This window comes from Martes martes (genome assembly GCF_963455335.1).
Source record: "Martes martes genome assembly, chromosome: 7".
NCBI classification, from domain to species: domain Eukaryota; kingdom Metazoa; phylum Chordata; class Mammalia; order Carnivora; family Mustelidae; genus Martes; species Martes martes.
The window spans coordinates 104,918,934-104,943,236 of record NC_137894.1 but is presented as its reverse complement, the minus strand read 5'-3'; the positions used below and the strand labels follow the sequence as shown (position 1 = coordinate 104,943,236).

Genomic DNA, 24,303 nt, shown 5'->3' with positions numbered 1-24,303 from the left:
CCATTCCAAAGATCAGAAGTGCTTAAGTCTGCTATTAACCACAGGACAATCTGTTTTCAGCTTGACTTCAAATTGGGTTGAGGATGGCCAGGCAGCCAAAGCAATGTGGGGCCAAGAAAAAGCCCCAATTTTCAAAGGATATAATACACATCCCTTGCTCTGTATAGGTGACACTTCTCATATTGACCTATATCATAAATTAATTTTAAAAAAGGAAATGCTGGGCACCTGGGTGGCTCAGTGGGTTAAGCCTCTGCCTTCAGCTCAGGACATGACCAGGGTCCTGGGACTGAGACCTGTGTTGGGCTCTCTGCTCAACGGGGAGCCTGCTTCCCTGCACCCCCCTCTGCCTACTTGTGATTTCTCTGTCAAATAAACAAATAAAATCTTAAAAAAAAAAAAAAAAAAAGGAAATGCTTCTGAGCGCCTGGGTGGCTCAGTTGGTTGAGTGACTGCCTTTGGCTCAGGCCATGATCCTGGAGTCCCAGGATCGATTCCTGCACTGAGCTCCCTGCTCAGCCCGGAGTCTGCTTCTCCCTTTGACCCTCCCCGCTCTCATGCTCTCTCTCTCTCTCAAATAAATAAATAAAATCTTTCCCCCCCAAATTAAATAAATAAAAAAGGAAATGCTTCAAAATGAAAAAGATTTTCATTCTCAAGACATTCTTTTCTGTACTGCCAGTTGAACAATTTCACCAGTAGCTATACTGAGAAACTGTAACTGTATGGAGTCATACAAAGAGGTTATAGAAAAGTGACAGAAAGGGGTAGCATATAGTAGTCTGTGAACATACTGAATACTACCAAAGCAGAAAACTACCATTCTAGGTCTGGTACCTACAAGCTAAAAAATATGTATGTGTTCTTGACTTAGGAAACAATTGGCAATATTTACATTTAATAGTACAAAGAAGTTTGCTAATGCTGTTTTAGTAACTCACAGAAAGCATATACATACACCCAATGAATTCATCTCTTTATTGCATATTGTTTTTTTAAAAAAATGTACAATCTCATAACACATACAACATTTTTTTTCTTGGTACTATAACAACAGTCTTGCACCTAGAGACTAAGAGGTTCCAACTACTAAGCTAATAAGATACAAGACATATAATTAAGTTTACAAATTATAATGCTTTCTTTTTGGCATTAATTTAAAAAAACAAACAAAAAACTTTAAAATACACACCCAAGAGAGAAAAGTGGCTACTTACACCAGCACCAATCTAAAAAGTAGATTTTTTTCAACAATGGCACATGGAATTACCTGCACAAAGCTTTTGGGGAAAGAAACCAAAATGGAAATGGTAAAGGAGGCCTACCAGGATGGCCGAATCAAAATGAGGATGATTACAAAGGGCAAGAGGGACACGCTACGGGCTTGCTCCTCTATGTGACTCTCCATCCACTTGTCCATTCCTTAAACTGTAAAACAAAGCCATTTTCAAAATACAGTTCCAAAATTGAGCCAGACCAAATTTCTCTTACTATAAATAGAAAAGAAGATAGAGGCACTTTTGTTAAGGAATAGACACATCCGACATCGTCTCCCATTCCTCATCTCCAAGCCTCTTGGAGCAAAGTCTCTGTCTGCACCTTTAACCCGGTGGATTTGCAGACCTTGGTTACTGGGGGCTGGGGAGCACAACCTCTGCTGTGAGTTTATGACCTTATTTGCTAGTCATTCACTTCCATAAAATGGGTACAAAGTCTCTAAGTTTGCAATGAGGGGGGAAAATGTAAAAACCACTGCTCTTGACCACCCTTAGAGCACTATTTCACAGCTTTCAGATAGTGCAGAGAACTTCCCATCTGCACTAAGCATTATAGTTTCTACAAATCATTTTTAAATAGCATGATTCCTGTACAGTGCATATTGGTATTCTATTCACCCCTTTATTCCCATTAGAACATAAGCTCCTTGGGGGCAGGGACTTTGTCTTGCTTCTCACTGTAGCCCTACTAAGCCTGGCACATAGTAGGTGTTTAATAAATATTTGTTAATTGACTGAAAAACTCAATTTAGTGAGTAAATAATGTTCTAGTGCAACAGGACAAACTATTCTCTCCACAGGAAACCCAACCACAACACGAATGATAGAAAGAAAAGAGAGAATCTTAGCCCCCTCCCCCACTACAAATAAATAAAGCAAAGCCAAAAAAAAAAAAAAAAAAGTAACAGTCCTCTTTATATATAATTTAAGGATATTAAGAGTTGGTAGGTTAATGGTAAGTATCTATATTTTATTTTCTAATGTTCATTGTTTTTATTCATTTCTCCCTGAGAGCTTCATCTTTTGGACTGAAATTTTACAGGTAGCTTTACTGACACACAATTTAAAATGACAACATATAAACAACAAACCACTTCAAACATACTTAGAGATAAATAGATCTTGGCATCTCTGTTGGTGTTGTTGACGTTTTGTGCATTCACTAAGTGTCCTTTATTTAGTCCAGACCCATATTGACAGAAGATGCAGCTTGTCCTACAAAATAGAAAAAAGAAAAAAAAAAGGCAAAAAAAAAAGGCACCCCATAAAAAATTTTAAATAATTTTTATCCCGTCAGAGAATTCCTCCTTTTAGGTCCTGGGTGGGAAATTTTATTTTTAAAGTTTATATATCTATATTATTAGAACAACAAGCACATTCTGGCAATCTTGTTCTTTAACAAGAGCGTGAATTGCATTTAGATAAATAGTGTTCTTTTCAAAAGCAATGTAAATAAATCTTCAAGAGCGCTTGGCAGAGAACTTGATGAAATTAGGGGAAAAAGTTGATGCCCAAGTTTTAAATATATAAAAAAAAGTCCGATTGACATTCTACATAATTCAGATTGTGTGCAAGATGTTCTCAATGAACATTTACAGACTGCACCCCCACACCAATGTCGGAAATTCTAAGCTGGTCCTATCAATTACTGATGCAATACACCAGTGTCACATTGTCAACTATCAAAAACCATTTTAAATCTATATTTTTCCAACACTAGTTTTACCAATGAAAATAATTTCAAAGTATACCAAGCTTGGAAACCATAAAATATTTCTCAAGCCTTTTTTTTTTTTTGCTTTTGTTTTTCCTTTTTACTCTAGGGAATGTCTCTGTCACCTCTTTCAGGAGATTGTATTGTGCTTCTGAACAGCCATGGTGTTCAGGGGAAGAAAATGAGCCATATTCAATACAAATGCATACACAAAGGGTTTCTGAGCACATACATTAACATAGATCTTTTTTTTTAACCATACATATAGGTCTCCAGACAACACTCAGACTTCTATATACATTTTTTTAATATATATGTACACATACATTTACATACACACACATTCACACATTCACTCACAGATGAAAGAAGAAATTGCCACTGTTTGGATTGCAAGGCAGTGTTATGAAAAGTTCTAGTCACTTCAAAGGGCTGCTAATGAGCTTTCTAAAAAAGGTATCCAAGGAAAATTAGAAGTTAAGTTTTGTGACTGGTCTCTCTCGGCTGCTGTCTGTCATCTGGTTGGTAATACGCTTGCGATTCCGTTTCAGCTTAGAAAGGTCTTTGTCAAATACTTCTCCTGAGCGTAGAGCTGAAACCAGGTCATCGAACTCTCCACCCTCTTCACTATTCTCTTTTGCTTTCCTCATTTTACGTTCCCTTTCACGTTGTTCTTTGAGCTGCAAATAGAAAGCAACCTTTTACAGAAGTGTCAATGTGTTGTTTTTTTTTTTCAGTGGAGATGAAGTCCTTGAAATATGGCCATAGTCCAGTCACATCAACCCATGTGCATCCAACAGCTGCTAACCCCCTCAAACCTCACAAGAGAGGGGGAACTGGGACTTGAGGTCTTATTGTAGAAGCAATGAATAATGAAGATTAGACACTCACCATCTAGAATCTAGGTAAACCTCATGATATTCTAGTTAAAACAAGAGCAACTAGGACAATTCCTATGCCTATGATGGAACCAGGAAGTTATCACTGAACAGACCCCAAATATTAGTTTATTTGATAGTACAGAGAGACTAAAGCAAACGCTCATAGGGCCACTTTCCTCACATCAAAGGCTTAGCTTCTATCTCCTGTGGATGCCTGGAACTGGGTACACATGAGTTATTATTATTAAAAACCAAATTCTACATGCATTATAAAATTTATACAATTCATATAAACAAAGGTGGGAAAATCATCCTTAATCCTACTGTTAGGAGATAACCATTGTGAGCCTGCTGGGGGTATACTCCACCAGTATCATTTTCCTTATTAACACTTCCCTTACCAAAAAAAAAAAAAAAAAAAAGAAAGAAAGATTTAGAAAGAAATAATTTTGTAAACTTTCTTTTATCATTAAATATTCTTTGAAAACATGACTTCCAAGGACTGCATATTCCATTAGGAAGCTATTACACCATTTAAAGCTAATGCCTGGTTGGTAAACATTCAGGTTGTTTCCAAGTGAGGGCTATTATAAAGATTACGGTTCTCTTTGGGCAAATTTAGGATTATTTCTTCATAATAATTTCTAAGAAATGAAACTCCAGGTCAGAGGATGTAGAAATATATCTTTTCAGTCTTTGGATATACACTGCCTAACTGCCTGAGAGAAACTTACGGTGACTCAAACTCCAAGCAGCATTCTAGAGAGTACTTCGATGCCCTCCTTCCTGCTGGCGCATCACAGCGTCATCTACACACCAAGAAGCAGCCGCTATGGGATTTCCAGGAGGTGGAAACGGCTGAGGTCCTCATTATCTTACCTGAGCTTCCATGCGAGCGCGGCGTTCCTCCTCCTCCTTCTTCTTTCTCATGTTTTCATTCTCTTGTTTGGCTTCTGACACAGCTTGAAGAAACTGATCAAAAATGCCAAAGAACTCATCTGGCTGGATTTTGCCAGCCTCCTCCCCAAAGTGTTTCACTGCTTTAGTAAACTGGAAGAAAAAAAACAGGGGGAGTTTTAAGAAGGTCAGGGTTCCAAAGGAATTCTGTAATCAAACAGAAATCTCTCTAGAAGTAGTGACGTTCAAAAAGACTCAAATATAACTTGCTGGATTTCAATGAGCCTGTATTTATCTTTGGCTGCTGAAAAGGCCCATCAATCACTGCTAAAGTAAAAAATTTAATACTCCTCGACTTTTGAAACTATTTATTCTCTTCCACCTCATTTCAGCTTAACACCAATGATTACCTACTCTGACTTTTTATTAACTAAACAGTAGTAAAAACAAGAAAGCAAAATATCACAGGGCAGAGCACTCAAGACGTAAAACTAATAGCAGACTCGGCAGGGGTAGGGAAACTTGTACTTTTAACTTTTCTTTGAAGCAGTTTAATATCATTTATTGGTGCCATATGGTTAATATCAAAAGCAAATGGGATCCAGTGCTTCTTAGCTGCTTTTCCTAATCCTAAGTAATGCTAGCATTGTGATATTTCCTGGGCCTCAGTTAGAAAACAGTCACGGACCACAGAATCATTAATGCAACACCGAATTTATGACTGAGATTACAATCTTATTCCAAATTCTTTGTTAGAGAGAACCCCTTTTGGTGCAAATCCTCTCAAAACAGCTAAAATGCAAAATATTAAGGTAGAGATAAAAAAATTAATACAAATATATGTCTTTTATAACAAAATAGTTATTTCCAGTCTCCTCAGTTTTTTTCCTCCTTTGAGTTGGTCAATGTGTCAGTTTATTTAAGATTTTAATTCTTTAAACTGAAGTATAATTAACATACAGTGTTATATTAGTTTCAGGTGTACAACATAATGTTTCACCAATTCTATACAGTACTCAGTGCCCACCAGGGAAAGTGCAGTCCCCATCTGTTACCAAATGTTATTACAATTTTCCTGATTATATTTCCTATGCTGTAGTCTTCTAGTTTTAGTTCTCCTGGTAGTTATCTTCATAACTCAAGACTGCATGATTTTAGGAGTCTTAGCAGTATCATGACTATCCAAAAAATGTTCAATGCCAGTCATAATGTTTGTTAGAAATTTTCTTCCCTCTGTAAGGATCTAATGCTGTTACTCCTAAGCTACTAAGGAAGGTGTTTCCAGCTTCAGAGTCAAATGAATTCTCATTCTCTATGCCTAATCAACTACTTAACATTTTCCAGATCTCTAATTTTCTTTTTCTTTTTTTTTTTTCTAATTTTCTTCATTTAGACTATGAAGTGTTGGTGCAGTGCCCCCAACCCAAGAATTTCTAATTGCTTTTATTTTTCTTACATTATCTGCCTTTATTGTATTTTTTTCTGATATTTCAGTAACACTATCTCCCTATAGGAAATGTTTTTAGTATTTATTCTTTTTTCCTCCCTAGTTTTACTGAAATATAATGGACATATAGCACTGTAGAAAATTAAGGTGTACAGCATATCTTGACTTCAGTATATTGTGAAATGATCACCATAACAAGTTTGGTTAACATCCATCACCCCATACAGATACACACAAAAGGGTCTACTTTCCTAGTAACTTTCAAACACAGCATGCAGCAGTGTTAACTACAATCATCATATTGTCCATTACAACCACTACACTTATCTTAGCATCTTTTGGCTACCTTCTTCCAATTCCCCCTCAATATTTATTCTGAGATAAAACAATTACAAAGTTATATGTGTATATATATGTGTATATGTGTATATATATGACATCTTATAGTTGTCATGTTATATCTTTACATTTGCAATAAAAATGTTCTTTTGCCATTTCTGTCTTCACTGAGGAGTTGTTCTCAATGTTTTACTTATTTGGAAATATTCTATTAGAAACCAGAGTTCTGGGGTGCTGGTGCCTATGCTCAGTTGCTTAAGCATCTGCCTTCAGCTCAGGTCATGATGCCAGGGTCCTGGGATTAAGCCCCATGTTGGGCTCCCTAGTATAAGAAATAGGGCTCCTCCCTCTCCCATTCCCCCTGCTTGTGTTCCTCTTGCTGTGTCTCTGTCAAATAAACACAGAAAATTTTTATTAAAAAAAAAAAGAAAAGAAATCAGAGTTCTTTTTTTTTTTTTTTTAAGATTTTATTTATTTGACAGACAGAGATCACGAGTAGGCAGAGAGGCAGGCAGAGAGAGAGGAAGGGAAGCAGGCTCCCTGCTGAGCAGAGAGCCCGATGCGGGGCTTGATCCCAGGGTCCTGGGATCATGACCTGAGCCAAAGGCAGAAGCTTTAACCCACTGAGCCACCCAGGCACCCCAGAAATCAGAATTCTTTAGGGAAAAATACACTGTTTATACTCCACACACAAAGCTCTAGCTTGCCTTCATGGCTTTATAAGCTAATTTCTAAAAGTTCTGGTATGAACAAAATGGCATTAGATGGCCTACGACCGAGTCTCTAAGGCATTTAAGTTCATGCACTCCAAGCCATCCTGAATGATCTTTTTATCTAGGAATTCTAGTGATGATGAAGTCATGTATATTTTGGTCTGAAGAAAACTAGTCCCAGACTAAAGTTCCCACACTAAAATTAAAAAAAAAATAGTAGGTTGTGCATGAGTGAGTGTTTTTATGTCACAAATTAACTGTAGGGTTGATTCTTATAAAAATGTTTGAGCCCTCAAGGAAGTAGATTCTATACCGCCTGGTTAGGGTGGGGTTGGGGAGTCCCTTCCTTTATAGATTTGTATCATCCAAAGTGGTGAGGCATATGTAAGACATGGGTGGGAATGGGGGTTTTCACAGAGGCTGCTGACATCAATCATGGGACAGCAGAAGCTGGACTTCTAACAGCAGTCCTCTGACCATACATTATCTTTCCATTTACTTAATCGTGTTGGAGGTGTGGTTTACAGTTGAGACTAGCTAATGTATCCTAATACAGTCTTCTTCTGAACTGTAAGCAGTTGTTTATGTACACTACACATAAGCAAACATCCGTGTCTATTACTAAACAGACGACTACAGCGAAATGACTTCCATTACTCAAGTTATCAAAGGAAAGTTAAAGCAAAAGGCTAGTGTGGCAACTGAGAAATGAGCAGTGTGGAAGAGCTCGACAGGACGGGGTAGGGGCTTAAGATAACTTATTAACAATGGGGGGGTGTAAGAGAAAAGATGTGTACATGCATATGTATATAAATGTGTATTTATTTTGGAAGAGGAAATGAGGGGTAGGGAGGAGCTGAAATCCTAGTTATTAGCCAATAAAAACTTCTCCTTTAGAGGAAATCAAAATTTTGAAATAGCAAGAATCTATAACCTAAAGCACTGTATTATTAAAACATAAGCCTCGGGCGCTTGGGTGGCTCAGTGGGTTGAAGCCTCTGCCTTCGGCTCAGGTCATGATCCCCAGGGTTGTGGGATCGAGTCCCACATCAGGCTCTCTGCTCAGCAGGGAGCCTGCATCCTCCTCTCTCTCTGCCTGCCTCTCTGCCTACTTGTGATCTCTGTCTGTCAAATAAATAAATAAAATCTTAAAAAAACCAAAAAACAAAAAACATATGCCTCTTGTCATGAGGCTCTGAATTAAAGTGTATCTCCTTTAATAAGTTCTGCTGGAGATTTTCAGAGGGAATCTCCTGCCCTACGTCTGTCTCAGGACAGCATATAATTTACAGGTACTGGGACACCGTGGCCTTGGTAATGCCTGATCTACTCTTTTCTGGTTCCCAGAGGTAAGTACTTTAATCCAGTATCAACCACGAAAAAATTGCAAAATATTTATTGGTCTTACACCATCCAGATATGCTGAGGTCTTGCTAACCTAAAGGCAACACAGGCCAGTTAGACAAAAAGGGTGTGTTTCAATTGATCACAGCCCTAGAAACAAAGATGTTGAACATCTGCAGGTATCAGCCCCATTGAACAACACTCAGTACACAAAGGGACACTTACCAGGTCTTTAGCTTCTGAGAGAAGGTCTTCCACATCAGAGAAGCTGAAGCTGGCTACTGTGATGAACTGGCTGACAACAGACACAAACTTGTCCCCGGGCTGCGGGGGCTGAGACTTCTGATATTCTAGCTCCTTAAACACAGGAAGTGGACAATGTCAAGGAAGCCTTCAAATGCGGACACACCTTGCCTCATTTTCCATATACCTCGAATTTAACAAGTCAGAATGGCAAACACATCAACACCTACTCTGAAACACCTTGTGGTAGCCTAGCTCCCCGGGCTCTTCTGTCTACCACACTAGAGCCAAGCCCATGTGCACCCACATTATTTGCAAACAGCCATTTAGCTGATCATCTGAGTACTTTAACAGTGTGATTTCTTACACTAGCTTTAGGATGTAAGTCGATGAGCATTTAGATAAAATTAACAGAAGTTAAATAAAGAGAGCAAATTGGATTCCAAAGGTGAGTGACTGAAAGCAAGGGAGTTTAATTGTTGATATTCTGTGCTCAGAATTCTGGGAATCCTGGTTACTTGATTTTTCCTTTTTTCCCTCTGGCCAAGTCTACTGACTTTCTCCATGAGGGTATCTGGGTCAGTGGAATGTCAACTACAGGCACCATAATTGTCTACCATCTATTTTGTTTTCGTGAACAGGCAGGTAGGAGTATTAGTGTCTTATTAATTACCCATATTCTCCATGACCAGGGTGATGAACACACAGATTATTCAAATCTAATGTTAGTAATTAATTTCAACCATTGCCAGATGTACTTTCTTAATCCCACCCTCTGTGAGTGAGGGATTATTATCCTCCTTGTACAGATACATAAATTGAGGTATAGAGGGATTAAATTATTAGCTCAAAGCTGATCTGTGATAGAGCCAGAATTTGAACTCAGGCCTGTATGACTCCACAGTCTCAGCACCACCACACTGGGCACCGACTGACTTAATCTGAATCTAGTTTCTTCTGTAACCGCTTTGGCAGAGGCACTAACGAGCAGGAGTGTAGAAGTCACAGGACCTGGGTTCTGATTCTGCTCGATCACTGATTTGGTTCTTATCTGTGACAAGCGGCCTGGGTCTCAGTTTCTTCACTTGTAAAAAGCAGGCAATATCCACGTCACCATGAGAACCAACGAAATAAGTGGAAAGTTATAAAATATGGAATCTGCTCTGATTGCAATAAATTGCCACAATTTCAGTACTTTGGCCTTGAAAGTCAGCAAGTATGCATGTGAGATACAGAGATATAAAAGCAATTTTGAAGTATTTCATTCATGTATAATCTCATTTCATTCAAAGACTGAATTAAGAATTCCATCTTTGATATCTTCAAACTATATAATCCATTTGTGTCCAGCACAATTAGGATTCATGAATATTTATTAAACAGACCAAGGTCTGCCTCCCAGTATTTCCTTCTGGTGCTACATTGTGACATATATGCTGCTGGGGGGCAGGGAAGGTTTCTGTGTTAAAGTGTGTTACAGTGTCCATGACCCAGGTGCTGGAGAGATTTTAGCAAAACTACTTTTAATAGACCCCAAACCCAAAACTTCCTCCCCATCAGGACCCCTCCCCATGCCTTGCTTGAACTAGCTGAGATGCAAAGGTCAGAGCATCCATTACCAGGCTTTAAGGCTGTCGAAACTGTGACCTTCGTCTCAAGAGAGCCTTCCAGTGGGAGGAAATGGGAACTAAGTGAAGGCTATAAAACAAGTCTCATCCCCAACCGCCCTTAACCAGGAGGCCTCTGGAATCTGAGAAAGACCATCCCACTTGCTCACTCAGTGCCTTGGCCCACTGGGGTTGGCAGAAAAAGATTTCTTTCATTCAGTTCATCTCCTTTACTTTTGAAAGAGCATTTCCCAACCCCCAAAAAGAAAAAAGAAAAACAAACAAACAAAGAAGAAGCCTTCTATGCTCCCTAATTTATTAAAAACAAGCAGAAAAAGATTAGACATAACTTTTATTAGAGTTATGTCTTTAATGAAGTCAGCTGCTTTCTATGGCACAGTTTTACTATAAAAAAAGAGGAGGGTCCTCATCGCACTGCTGATAAGTGATCTGAAAGAGACTTAAGAGAGGAGCACCCTTCCAAGCTGCCCATGGAGCAGTGTCCTTTGTCGAGTGCCAGGCTGGATCTCGGACCACTCTCTTGAGCAGGCTTCTGGTCCTGACCCGCCTCCTGGCTCGAGGCCACACTGGGTGGGGCCCACGGGGTGCGGTCACCAGTAAGCCCAGTGGCATGGCCTGCTTTCCTTCCACAGAGGCCTGGCCCCAGGGACAACCTCATTGCTGTGTCCGTGAGTTCACCCCACCCCCCTAAGTCACAGCTCAAAGTTCATCTCCTTCAGAAGAGAAGCTTCCTCTAATAAATGCCAGTCATTCCATAAGCTTTTGGACTAACCTAAATCCACCCTTCTTCCTCAAGGCACCTCTGTAATCACTGTGCTTATCTGGATGTGTTCTCAAGAGCAGAACGAGTGCTCTTGGCCACTGCCACACTGGGAGGGCAAGGATTCTGAATCATCATGACCCTTGGCCTTGAGAATGGACCGTACCCCCCAAATGTCTGTTCAATAAGTCCTCCCCAGAGGACCAACTCCAAGACAACAGAGGTATTCCACTGCTCTGCTGAGAAAGAACCTAGACACGGAGAGGATCCTTGAGGATTATCTAGCCCAACCCACTTTAATGAGCCCTGCCTTACAGGCAGGAAACCAGTGCAACTCTAGGTCTAGCTCCCCAGTTCCTGCTCCCATGAGACTCCCATGACGTCCTGGAGCTGAGTCACCAGGGTGACACAACCCACCTTTGCTTCTTCACTGCTCTTGTTTTCCTACTTTGTTATTTTTTAAATCAATATTTTGATTTATGCCACATTTATCCCGGGCATCCCGCCTTGCTGGACATCATCAGCACCACAGATAGTGAAGAGACTGGGAGTAAGAAGAAACACATACTCACCAGCTCTACTGCTTTCAGGCCACTTCTCAGGGTACTTATTTCTTTGTCCAGCTCAGTCATGCTGTTGTAAATAGTAACATTTTAGTGACCAATATGTGACTTACATGTATTGAACAGATGATGGGTTTACAATATCTCATGCCTGGAAGTCCACACTAGTTTATTTTAAGTGTTTAAAATTCCCTTCCATGCTCCGATCTCACAGAAAGGTGACATTTTAAGCTTAGGGAATTTAGATACGGAATTATGGTTTCTGTTTTCCACGGACAGCAGGTGTATTTTATAGATTAAAAAGAACAGAGTAGAAATGTCTCCCATCTGTACAAAAATACTTCATGTATTTTTCAATCTCACAAGAAAATCTCACTTAAGGCAAATTATTATATGTGGAGGTAAATTTTTTGCCATACGTGGCTCCCCTTGAACAAATAAAAGAAGCTGTCTTATCCACATTCATGCTCATATTGTACTCTTTGTAATTAGAGTGCATTGCTTTTCACTAAAGTTCTGGGCATGTGAATATTACAAGGTGATGGCTTAAACTTCTTTTTTAAAAAAAGGATTTATTTTTAAGTACTCTCTATACCCAACATGGGGCTCGAACCCAACCCCGATATCAAGAGTGGCTGACTCTGCTGACTGAGCCAGCCGGGCACCCGGGGATGGCTTAAATTTCAATCACAATGATATTTCTTAAAGTTATACTAACTAGATTTCATTGTCTTTTTGTAGAGAGAAAGTTTCCTGGGTTTCTCCTATAAAACTTTCTATTTGATGGCTTTTAACACCTCAGAGATCGTAACAGAATCCTCTTAGATAATTCAGATGTAAACAAATTCATCAATGTTTCATTTAACATTTTCATTTCATATCTCATATTTCTACCAAATTCTACAAAAAGAGGGAGAAAACTAGCCTGCTCATCATCGTTCTTTTCAAATTCACTGCAAAAAAGATGCCGTTTTAAATACACATGTGTATTTTTAAAGGGCCAAAAGGAGGAGGAAAGAACAACAAGGAAAACCTCCTGCTCTTCGGGCTCTGAAAAGGGGTGTGAAGTCTGTGGTGAAAGTTCGGCAACTTTCCATTTTATTTTTAGTTCCTTCATTTGCATAAAGACTGCTTTCCATTAAAAGGCTGCCTTGGTTTCTGAGAGTGTGTGCACATGTGAAAATTACTAGCAATGCCCTGACATTTAGGTTCTATTTGCTTAGCTATGTATCCTTGTTAACTAAGGGTGTTCCTACCTGTATTGAATAGAAGTACCTTTTAAAAGTACGAGTGAAACCACATTCCTTTATAATCCTCTTAATAACTCAGAAAATAAGGTTTTCTTACACGCAGGAGTAGTCCAAAGAAGCTAGAAAACATATATATATATGTATATATACATATATATATTCAAACACACATATATATACACACACATATATATATATATTCAAACAATGTAGCATATTTCAGTGACTTGGATAGGATTCATACTTCATATGCTATTCAGGGGGAAGCAAACGGAAGGACCCTCTTCATGCAATGCCAGCTAACTACCTCAATGGCTAAAGCACAGTCCAAGTGATTAAAAAAAAAAAAAAAACTAAAACAATTCCCTGGAAGGACTCACTTTACTTTTGCTGCTTGAGGAATGTCCCGCAGTTCTTCATTCAGATTGAGGACCTTGGGGTATTTATTTTCCACAATAGTTATGAGATAGTGCAAAAGTGTGATGTTCCTATAATTAAAAAAAGAAAAAGTATTAGGCATGGTTAATGTCTGTACCTGGTTTGCATGTGCAAGTGGCTGAACCTGCAAGAATGCCATATTCCTGCGTTCACTTCAAGATTTGGAGACTCTTTTAAGGCAAGAGTCTTCTCCCTCAAGAGAAGGGAACAGGGGAGAGCCTACATGAGATTTACACAACTTTACGTAAAAGGAAGCCAGTATCTTCAAAAGGGAAGGGGACAAGATTTACTACTTTGGCTCATAAAGAGCATCTTTCAAAATGTGGATGATGGAAATGAATAGGAACCCTTGTCAACAGGGACATACCTACCAAAGACAAGGTGTGCTCAGAGGCTCACAATAAGCGGGGGGGGGGGGGGGGGGGGGCGGGGCAGTAGGGACTGAGGGGTGCTTAATTTACTAAAAAGTACAGCTATTTTTTAAATATAAAAGTACAGAGCAGTGACTCACTGATAAGAATTTATTGATAATTCTCATTTAAGCTTTTTCAACTCTATGATAACTTTTCTCCCCTGACTCATTTATTTTGCTAGCTTTTGTCCCCTCGGACTCATCTGTTTTGCTGGTGTAGCAAAGGGTGGTCAGAAAGCTAGAAGGTCACCTGCTTTAGGGCTGGGTCTGGACATGGACCAGGACTGTGCCATCACAGCAATGACATCTTTGCAGCCAAGAATCCATTTCCTAATGTTAGCAACACTTCAGCTCCTACCTCTACAACCTAGCTCCCTCTTTGGTGGTGACAGGCCTGAACCCTGACTGACCTGGATTGAAACAGTGGATGCCTGATAACACTGCTTGTTAGGCCAAGCTGTGGTGGTCTGGTCCCGTTGTCCCTGACTCCAACGCACATTACAGTCACCTGGTCCCAGATGCCAGGGCCTGAGATGGGGGGGTGGGGCCAGGCACGGGTATTTTTAAAAACTCCCCAGTAATTCTAAGAGCCAGGATCACGAACCCCTGGTCTACTGAAAGTTACCATAATCAAGAGGACATAAATGTATTTCTTTAAAGACACGATCATGATTTTTAAGCAGGCTGCTAATTTACGATGCTAAATCACAACAGCCTCACCCATCCCCACCTCGAGAGAAGCAGAGTTGTTAAATAATTTCCTTTCCCATAATAACGAAACGGTTTTCATTTCTGGTTGTCCCTGCATCTTCAGAAGTCAGTGCGATCCCATTCCTCTGAGTCAACTGGCCCACGTGTGAGAAAAACTTTTCCTTCATTTTTCTTGCTTTCAATAAGTAATTAGAAAACAATAGCGCAGCAAAGTAAAGTAGTGGCTAGTGATTCTGGCCGTTTACTTTGTAGATATCGAGCCGTTAGCCTTCCATTTCAATTTTGCTGTTCATAGAATCTCGGTGTCAGCCCAAGGGAGCCAAACCCCAGCGGCCATTATAAGAAAGGGTAGAGACATTTTCTTCACTCTTTCACAGAGATGCTTTGTTATTTAGAGAAACTAAATCCAATTAACCACATATACTTTTCTTAGTGTAGAAGAACATGCTAGATCAGAATGTTCACATTTGTTTGCTATCCAAATAATACCTTGTTGGACTGAATATAAATTCTTGAAGAATGAAAAACCACGCAACAGCCACACATATGATTACTCATCAGTATGACGGGAAACAAGGAAAGCAGAGTGCACACACCCTTCACGGCTAACTGTCCCACCCTTGCGCAGTTTGATTAGAGTCAACTGAGTATTTCCTGAGTGACTGCTTATAAACAAGGCACTCTGCTAGGCACTATGGGTTTACAAGACACTGGGGTTCTATTTCCAAGGACAAAACATTCACAGGAAGAAGAGGAAAAAGAGATCAGAAATGTTTTTAATTTATTAGTTTGAAAAGGCCTGCATATTAAATTCTATGGTAACTTCAACAAGCAGATAATCTCAGAGTAAGTGCCAGGTTATCAGTAATGAGGGGGCAGAGAGTATCAAGGGAAAGAGAGAGAGATAGAGAATGCAGAGAGGGAGCGGGGAGAGAGAGGAAGAAAGGGAAGGGGTGGGAGGGGGAGAGAGAGAGAGAGAAGGCAGAGAAGGAGGAGGGAGAGAGGGGGAGAAAGGGAAGGGGTGGGGGGGAAAGGCGGAGAGGGGGTTGGGGGCGGGAGAGAAGGCAAGGAGGGAGGGGGAGAGAGGGAGGGGCAAAGAGGGAGGGAGGGAGAGAGAGAGGACGAACTGGTAGTAAGGGTCTCCTTCCTCTTTAACTTGCAAGCCGAGGAGAAGAGAACACCCTTAAAAAGGTGACTGCCCTGTATATGCATGTAAGATGTTGCAACTATCTACCACACCTTCCAAATAAGGTCCATGTGTTGCTGGAGTAGAGCTGAGGATAAGAGAAGAGGTGTCAAATACCTGTGAGGCCAAATACCTTGCTTGCGATCTTGGGCAAGCTAAAGGAGCCGCTTGACACTGCCTCAGTTTCTTTATCTGACAACAGGTGCTACAGCCCTTTGGCCTGTGTACTCTGCACTATCAAATACAAAAGTGCTCTGGAAGTATCAAGGGCTTACGTAAAAAATAAGGTGGTGATTGCACAGCTGCCCTTTGTTAATCTATCTCTACATAATGCAAAATTAAGGTTTAGCCCTACAACTTAACATATTGCTTATTTCTTATAGGATGGATTCAGGGTGGCCATAACGCTCTGCGTCACTAATCTCACAGAAAACACAGAGTAAAGAGCCTTACTAGTGGGGAATAATAAAGCCCATATTTCTAAGAAGAATTTGGACGCAGGGAAGTTCACCTTAGAAACGATTGTGCAAGTTGCTCTGAAGTCAGGAAGAGCCTTGGTGGAACAGGGCTCCCTGGGAAACTAGTGTTTTATGCCTAATGAGCCTACCTGTTAATGACAGCAGAGCACTTTTCACCTCAGTGTTTCTAACAAGAATCCATTCACCTAAAACACTCTCTAGGAAACATTTAGAGGAGTTTTGGAAGGAACAGCTTAATACCAACAGCCAAACTGCATTTATACCTCATAATTTTTTATAGCTGCTAGTGTCGATGTATAAAGGACGGAAGGCATACCTAAAACCCCAACAAGCTTCACATTCTATCATCAGCTGTCAGTTTTTTTCTTTTCCCTGGAACGCAGTTCTCTGTGGAAGGGGTCATGCCTGGGAAAGGTCACGAGGAGACCATTAGCACGCGGGTCACAGTCTGTTTCTGGATCTGGGCACTAGTCATACAGAGGTTCAGTGTGTGAAAACTCATCCAGTGGTGCATTTCTGACTGATGACCTTGTCTTTAGTGTCTTTAGTGTATTACACTATAATACAAAGTTTATCCAAAAAACCCCAAAACTTAGACTAAATGCTATCTGCCTGGGGACTGAAAATGGATGAAGGATAATAAGCCCGATGAGAATTCTGGGTTATTTGTGATTAGGAGAGAAGGGAGAAGTCGATGCTGGAGAGGGAAGGAGCATGCGCGAGTCAAGCACACCAGAGGCTGCAGCATTAGGGAGACCCAGGAGGCCCGGAGGGGTCCTGACTTCAGCTCCGGGGCCTCCAAGTGTTGGAAGAATCCGTACTTACTTGTCAATACTGGATTTTGTGTCAGCAATCTTGTTTAGACTGGATATCTTGAATCCGTACGCATTGCCTCTTTGGCCTTTATTCATGTAATTTCCAAATGCCAAAACCACTTCTAGCAGCTGCTTCAAGGCGCTGCTCCTGAACAACTCTTCTGAGCCGGAACGGATTGCTTCAAAATAAAGCACACGTAACCACAACTACTACCAGCAAAGGCGCCTCAGCGACACCCATCCTAACCCACACACCCAACAGCAGATACTGAAGAGGTAAGCCTGGGTCACCGGACGACCAGGGAGCACTTACAAAACACCTCAAATAGCAGCAGAGAGCAAGGGGAGAGCCAGTGATGTTCAACAGACCCACGGTAGCTGCACAATCCTCTGCTTTCCTAGTCCTTTTCCTGGCTGACTCACTGACTGTATGCAGTTAAGAATACACAGAAAGGGACTGCATTTCCCACATTCTGCTGCAAACACTTTCTTGCCTGGTAGGACTCAGATCAACAGGATTACTGAGCAATTCTAGTGACCAAAAAACCCTGGTCAATGTGTTTCATGTTGCAGCTTGCGGGCATGACCAGGGACTGGGGCTTGAGCAGGGTCCTGAGTCCAGCCTGCATTCTGTGGCTGTGCTTTACAGCTGCCCATGTTTCAAACACTTAAAAATTTAACAGCCTGAAATGTTCCCTTAGAAATACCAGTATAGCACCACTGTGATAAAGCTAGTTACAGACTCCTTGGTAGTGGTGGTCAAATATGTGTCTCACCAACACCCAGGAAATTAAAAGCCCACTTCTCCAGAAGAGCCCAGGAGGTGTGCTATGAGCTCCAGAACCCAGGCTAGGTCAGAGGGCTAGGTATGGATCTTATGTAATTAGCCACCACAAGTTCAGAAGATTTTAAGAAAAAAAAAAAAAAAAATCACCCAAGGGATCCTGTTTACTATCTGCACTTGGACTGTACTTGCAAACAGGCACTTATGATGAACATCATTTTCAATCTGGAGCCCTGACTTTACCTTCTACTTTAGGTTTCACTTCTGCCACACGCTCCGCAAACTTCTTTTTGAAGTACAGCGATTGGAGTCTTTGCTGATAATGGTTAATTCTGTAAGAGCAAGCACGGACTGATGAACATTTACTTACTTACGATGTCTATCTATGTTCACTCAGTGGATATGGAGGTGGAGGTACCTTAGAGTACACACCCCCCAATACACACGCACACACAATTCCTTATTCCTCGTCTGGACAGGAGCAGTGAGGCCACTTTGTCTGGAGAGCCCACTTCCCTCTGACTGCTGGAGTATTTGGGCAATGGCTGTAGGGTCCTTAGCTCTAAACAGATCAGGCAACTGCTGAAAGAAAAGGAGAGTTGTCCCCTCCCCTTCCTCAGAGTCCCAGGAGCTCTTATGAACAGAGGAGATAAAAAGGAATGAAAATGTAAAGCTTACCCCCCATTCTGGGCAAGTAAGGGGCTGTTTCCTATGTTTCTCCTATGCTTAACTTTCCACCAAAGTTTGCCTCCAGCAAAGCGACAGAGTAAAACTCGTGTCCATCAACTTCTCCTCATATCATCCTCTTTCCACTCATGTCCCCAAATGATCCTCTTTCTTTACAGCTAGCTCCCTTTCTGCTCCCCTCAGGGCTGGCAGGCTCTGCCTTTCAAGATAGCAACTAGTGACCAGCGATAAGAGGATGCAAACTGGCCTCTGGTCACCACTAAGATAAGTTGCTGCTGCTGAGAGGGGGAGCACAGGCACTCTTGCCAAGGCCTTTTGAACTCAAATCACTGCCTTAGCTGCTCTCTGTGGGAAACTTCAGTCCAGTAGCCCCATCCAATCAAACAGACCTGCATTTGCAGCCTCGGTTCTCCTCTTGTTAGGTGACCTTCAATAGGTAACTTAATTCCTCTATTAGATGGAAGAGAATACCTCCCTACCCAACAGCCCTCCTGGTGGCACTGACTGGAGGATCAAGGGGGGTGATGTATGCACAGGTCTAGACAATTACAAAATGGTGGCCAATGCGGGTGACCATCTATTTATCCACACACAGGCTTGCTTGCTGGGCACACCAGTCAAAATTCCAAAACCATCCTTTGTCCTATAGCGGTATTCTTCCCAACAGCAAGGTGAGATGGAACAACAAAAATAAGTCTAGATATGGCAGAAATGCAGAGCGAGAGCCATGTTCACCTTGGCTAAACTCGTAGGCCTTTGGTACTCAGGGGAAGAGCTCTGCCCTGGGGTTGAAGGAGAGTCTCGGGACCACTGGTCCTTTCCTAATGCAGAATCAATTTTTTTCAGGCCTGGGATGGCAAACAGACTCAAGCTCACATGCCAGACAAAATTATGAAGCAGTGGCTGCCTCTGGGTTTTCTGGAGAAGGGTTGAGAATGCTTGCCAAGACTCTGTGGGAAGTGTGCCATGACTGATTAGAGATGTCTGCATGTGTCATGATTTGACATCCAGACCCTAGTTGTTCATTCATGTGGGCTCCAGGTTGACACTGCTGGGTCTGCCCATTTTCTGAGATGCTGGGCTACAGAGAGAAGGGAGATATAATCCCACAGCAGTCAAAGTGCAGGGGTGGGGGGTGGATGGAGACACTGACTGGAACCAGGAAAAGTTCTGACTTGTTTAGGTCCAGAACCAGAGGTAATTATGAAGAAATGCTAGTCCTGGCTCACCTACAGGCAAGAACTCCCATAAACAAAACAAATTCCACATAGTTCTGACTTAAGAAGATTTTGTAATTTAAAAAGGCTTTAAGTGAAGCCAGGTTACTGGCCCAATTAATTCAACCAGAATCAAAAGTTTATCTTCCTGAGAGAGGTAAAGGGCATGTTCACGTCTTCCACATTTTCAAACTCACCGGCTCATTTCGAAAAGGAATCTATCAGCCTTGGCCATCCGATCCAGTTCATGCTTATGTTCCTCCAACAGGTCAATGTCACTTTTTTCGGGAACAAATTTCAAGAGCTAAGAAGCACATGCAAATATTAAAACTGAGGTTTATAACTAAATTCTTGCAGTAACTTTTCACTCTTTCAGTTAATCTGCCCCCAAATGAGACTGTATCTTTTGTTTAATCTATAAACTCTGCTACAGGTCATTGTTAAGATACAATACAAATGACTAAATCTTTGCAGTTAAGTGGTCAAAAGGTACCAACTTCCAGTTACAACGTAAGTTCTAGGGAGGTAACACAGCATGAGGACTAGGTTTAACGCTGCTGTATAATGTACAGGACAGTTCTTAAGGGGGTCGATTCTAAGAATTGTCATCACGAGGAAGAATTTCTTTTCCTCTTTTATTGTATCTACAGGATGTGACGGATGCTGCTAACGGAACTTATTGCCTTATCATTTCACATCTGTAAGTCAAACTACTATGCTGTATGCTTTAAATTTATAGTGATGTAGGTCAATAATATTTCAATGAAACTGGAGGAAAAATCTTTTCTTTTTTACTTACACGTAGTTAAATTGATGTAAGATTCATTCCTGGCACCTTTCTATTCTATACTGTCTCTCAAATCAGACTGTGGAAGCTCTTTACCAGGATCCATTTTGCACGGACCCTTAGAGGGACTTGGGAGATTCAACACTCTCATTAGAAGGTGATGCAACGGAGGTCCAGAGAGACAAAGCCACTTACCCAGAATTACAGAGAAAGTTCATGTAATCATCAGAAATAGAACTTAGGTCTCTTGACTCCCAGCTCAATGCTTTTTTCTATTATGTCATTCTGGGATGAGTAATTCTATGTGTATTTTCCATTCAACTTGTTTATTTCTCTGGCTTATGTATTTCCATCTCATTTTTTGCTCCATGTCATGATGGATGAGAAGAACATCGTAGGACTTGGTTTTTGATTCTATATTTTATTTTGGCAGAAGAAATGAGCGTGGAATGTGGGAGAAACAGCAATATTTAAAGTTGAAAAAGTACTCTGTGTCTTATTTCAAGTCACAAATATGTGTATATATACCCGTAGCCCTGTCCAAGTGTGCTATTTTCTGGATCAGATGCCCTTGGATATATATATACATTTTTTTAATGACACTGACCCTCTGGACCCCAAGATCCTCCCTATAACTTGAAGCTGGCATTTGGATGATTCATTTAGTATGTTTCCAAAGTTTGTTGGATTTAACGAAGGGACCTCAGAAAAGGCAGTCTGGGTGCCACCGGCAGGGAAAGAGAATTAGAACTACAGGTGAATGGAAATATATTCCAGGCAGAGTGCACATCATGTGCTAGGGTCTGGAAAGGGTGGCACAGCATTTATGCCAGTAGAACAGCTGTACTGGCAGTGGGGGAGGGCAGCAGTGGTCAAGGTCAGGGAGTAGCAAGGACCTTAAAAGAATTTCAGTCTTTATTTTGTGGGCTCTGGGATAGGACTTAAAATATTAAGTAGGGGGATGAATTTACATTTTAAAAAGGCCACCAGGCTCATAGAATGGAGAAAGAATTAGAAAGGATCAAAAATATTAGGGGGTTGTGATTAGACTGTTGGTACAGTAATCCAGGTGAGAGAGGATGGTGACCTGGATTGGGTCGTAGGTAGATTCTAGAGCTATTTAGGGGGTTGAATAGAACTGGCCTGACTTGCTGATGAATGATGGGTTATGGTAGAGGGTCAAAAGGATGCGTCCAGTCTTCCAGCTTAGGCAATAATGTATACATTGTGTACAATGTATATAGAGTGTAACAGGAAACCCAGGAAGAAATGGAGGAGAGTGGGTGGGGAGAGAGTGAGTTTAGTGTTTGAAATACTGGCAAGAGAACCAAGTAGAGATTCCTAGTTGGTAGGTGGACAAATGGGTCTGACATCCTATACAGAGCTGTTTGGAAGACAGAGCATTGATACTGATTATAACATGCAAGGATGTGAGTGAGGTCACCAGGGAAACCGTCAAGGGAAACAAAGCAGGGCTGGAGAGAAGCCAGCATCTGAGGAATGAGGACAAGAGGAGGAACCTTTAGAGGAGACAATGAAATGCCAAAGAAACACATTTCACCATGGAGCAAGTGGCCATCGGTGTCACATACCAGCAGCAAATCAAGGAAGATAAGGACTGCAAAGTGCCCCCTAGCTTTGGCAACAGGGAGGTGGTGAGTCCTTAGTGAGAAAAGCTTTAGGGAGGTGAGGAAGAGTGAACAGGAGGTGAGTGTGGACAAGCTTTCAAGAACTCTGCTTGTATCAAAAGAGAGAGGACAGTAGCTAGATGGGCATGTGTAGTATGAAAAGGTGTTTTGTGAAAGGCTGAGACTTGAACAAGTTAAGAGTGAAGAGGAAAAGGTGTATGATGGGGGGCCGGCAGGATGCTCTGATCCAGCTGGGTTCTTGAGCAGAAGGAAGGGCCAGGCAGAGGCCAGAGCCACCCCTCTTTCCTGATGGGATGTCATGGATGTGGATGCCAGTGGGTTCACTGGTCTGGTGGCCTGACCGGTTCTCGGCATTTATGTTCCTGTGTTCAAACGGTACCAGTGGACAGGACCAGTATCTTCTTGCTCTTCCTCAGTTCAGGGAGGAAGGTAATAAGGTAAGGAGAAGGGAGAAGCAAGAGAGAGAAAGACTTGTTTTTTCCTCTTAGTTTGGATTTTTATCTACTGGGCAAGGAACTTCATTTCGAGTCTTAGGGATTCCTCCTCCCCCCATGACACACACACTGGTTTGTGTGCACTAAGCCACAGGCCCCTGTTGAGGACAACACTAGCTCTCTTTTGTACAGAATGCTGTGAGAGGCACATGCTAAGGTTCAGTCCTTCCCAAAGCAGAGTCAAGTGACAGACTGTGTACGGACAGTTTTAGGAGAGGAATGAAGACTGAGACAAATACCTGGGAATGAGGAGAAAACTATACGTTCCAAGAAAGAGGAGGGTATTAATCTCCTCTGGGTTCTGAGCTCAGCAGCTAAAAGCAGGAGAGGAGGGAAGGAATCTGATTCAAATGCAAATCATGACTAGGAGTAAAGAGATACTAGTTCAAAGCTTGTCTGGGAGAAGGGCTGTGTGAAAGAAGAGGAAGCAGAGGAAGAAGAGAATAAGGAGGAAAAAAAAGAAAGAGTATGGTAGGTGACCAGAGAGTAAGGCCCACAGAATTATCAGGGTAGACCAGGTCAAAAGTATCTCACTTGGCCAGATTCTGCTTCAGTAGGTTGATTTTCTTACTTGTATTTATTTGAAGTACATTCTATTTGCACTAGAAGCCCTTTTGGCAAGATCTTGAAATCCCTTCCCTCAAGGAGGAATTTTGCTGAATGCAATTTCACAGTAAACAGATCTTGTGGAATTTTAAACATACGACCTTGTCAATAGGGGCTGAAGGCCTAAGGACCAAAGCAGCTTTCAGCATAGTTCCTCCCTCTACGTGAGCAGCTTCTGATGCAGGCAACCCAAGTGCAGGGTCAGCTGGGGGCCGGAGGTGGGCAGAGGGAAGCTGGGCCGCACTTCTGGGCGGAGACCCTTGTTAGGACTGGTTGCAGATGGAGAGGGAGAGTGTGCAGAGAAGCTGTAAAATGCTCTAAACAATTAATTTTCAGTTTAGGAATTATGTTCAAACTATTTGTACACAAAGGATCCTGACAGGCTGGGATGCACAGTCATGGGCTACTGGTAACTAAGTCAAACATTAAAAAGGACAGCCTGACAACTTATTCCATTGCTAAGTGTGAGGGCTTCCCCAGGATGCTTGCAGCTGTAGGTTTCAGGTGGAGCAGGTGCACTGTGGTGTGGTGACACCTCACACTTCACTCTTCCCTGCTCTGTGTTGGAGGCCTTTTCGGACATCAGCCAGAACACTGTGGAAAACGCATAAGCACACAGACACTCCGCCTGGAGCAGCCACGCCCTCCAAGATCACTGTTAACAGCGCAAAACAGCCTTTACTCTGCTTCTGGGAGCCAAGCATCCCTGCAACCAAGACCCCAAGTTCAGCCTGGCACCATGATTGTCCACAGTTAACCTTTAGTGGACCTGGCACTAACGTGGACCTCTAGTCCAAAGTCACGCAAAATAGGATTTCGTACCAAGGACAATGAGACAAGCAGACAGAATAGTCTCAGAGCATGGAGACGATCTCCACGAAGCACAGAAATATTCAGGGCCAGACTGAGAGACAGGTAATAATCCCTGAAACATCTTCTAGTTCAAGAACATTGTCATTTGGGGGACAACTGCACAGAGCTG

General features: G+C 41.7%; 1 protein-coding gene across 4 annotated transcripts in view; it reads right to left on the bottom strand.

The window, feature by feature from the left end:
* Positions 1-959: 959 nt before the first annotated feature.
* The window catches only part of DAAM1 (dishevelled associated activator of morphogenesis 1), a 163,061-nt gene continuing 139,717 nt past the window's right edge, over positions 960-24,303 (bottom strand). For 3 of the 4 annotated variants that reach the window (XM_080809656.1, XM_080809658.1, XM_080809657.1), the window contains exons 18-25: positions 19,983-20,089; positions 18,125-18,213; positions 17,108-17,276; positions 13,437-13,544; positions 11,816-11,876; positions 8,838-8,969; positions 4,752-4,922; positions 960-3,671 (exon numbers count right to left, since the gene is read on the bottom strand). In XM_080809656.1, coding sequence (XP_080665782.1) covers positions 3,462-3,671; positions 4,752-4,922; positions 8,838-8,969; positions 11,816-11,876; positions 13,437-13,544; positions 17,108-17,276; positions 18,125-18,213; positions 19,983-20,089 — 1,047 coding nt within the window. In that variant the 3' untranslated portion in view covers positions 960-3,461. The remainder of the gene's footprint in view (positions 3,672-4,751; positions 4,923-8,837; positions 8,970-11,815; positions 11,877-13,436; positions 13,545-17,107; positions 17,277-18,124; positions 18,214-19,982; positions 20,090-24,303) is intronic. The other variant, XM_080809659.1, reaches the window with a different exon arrangement.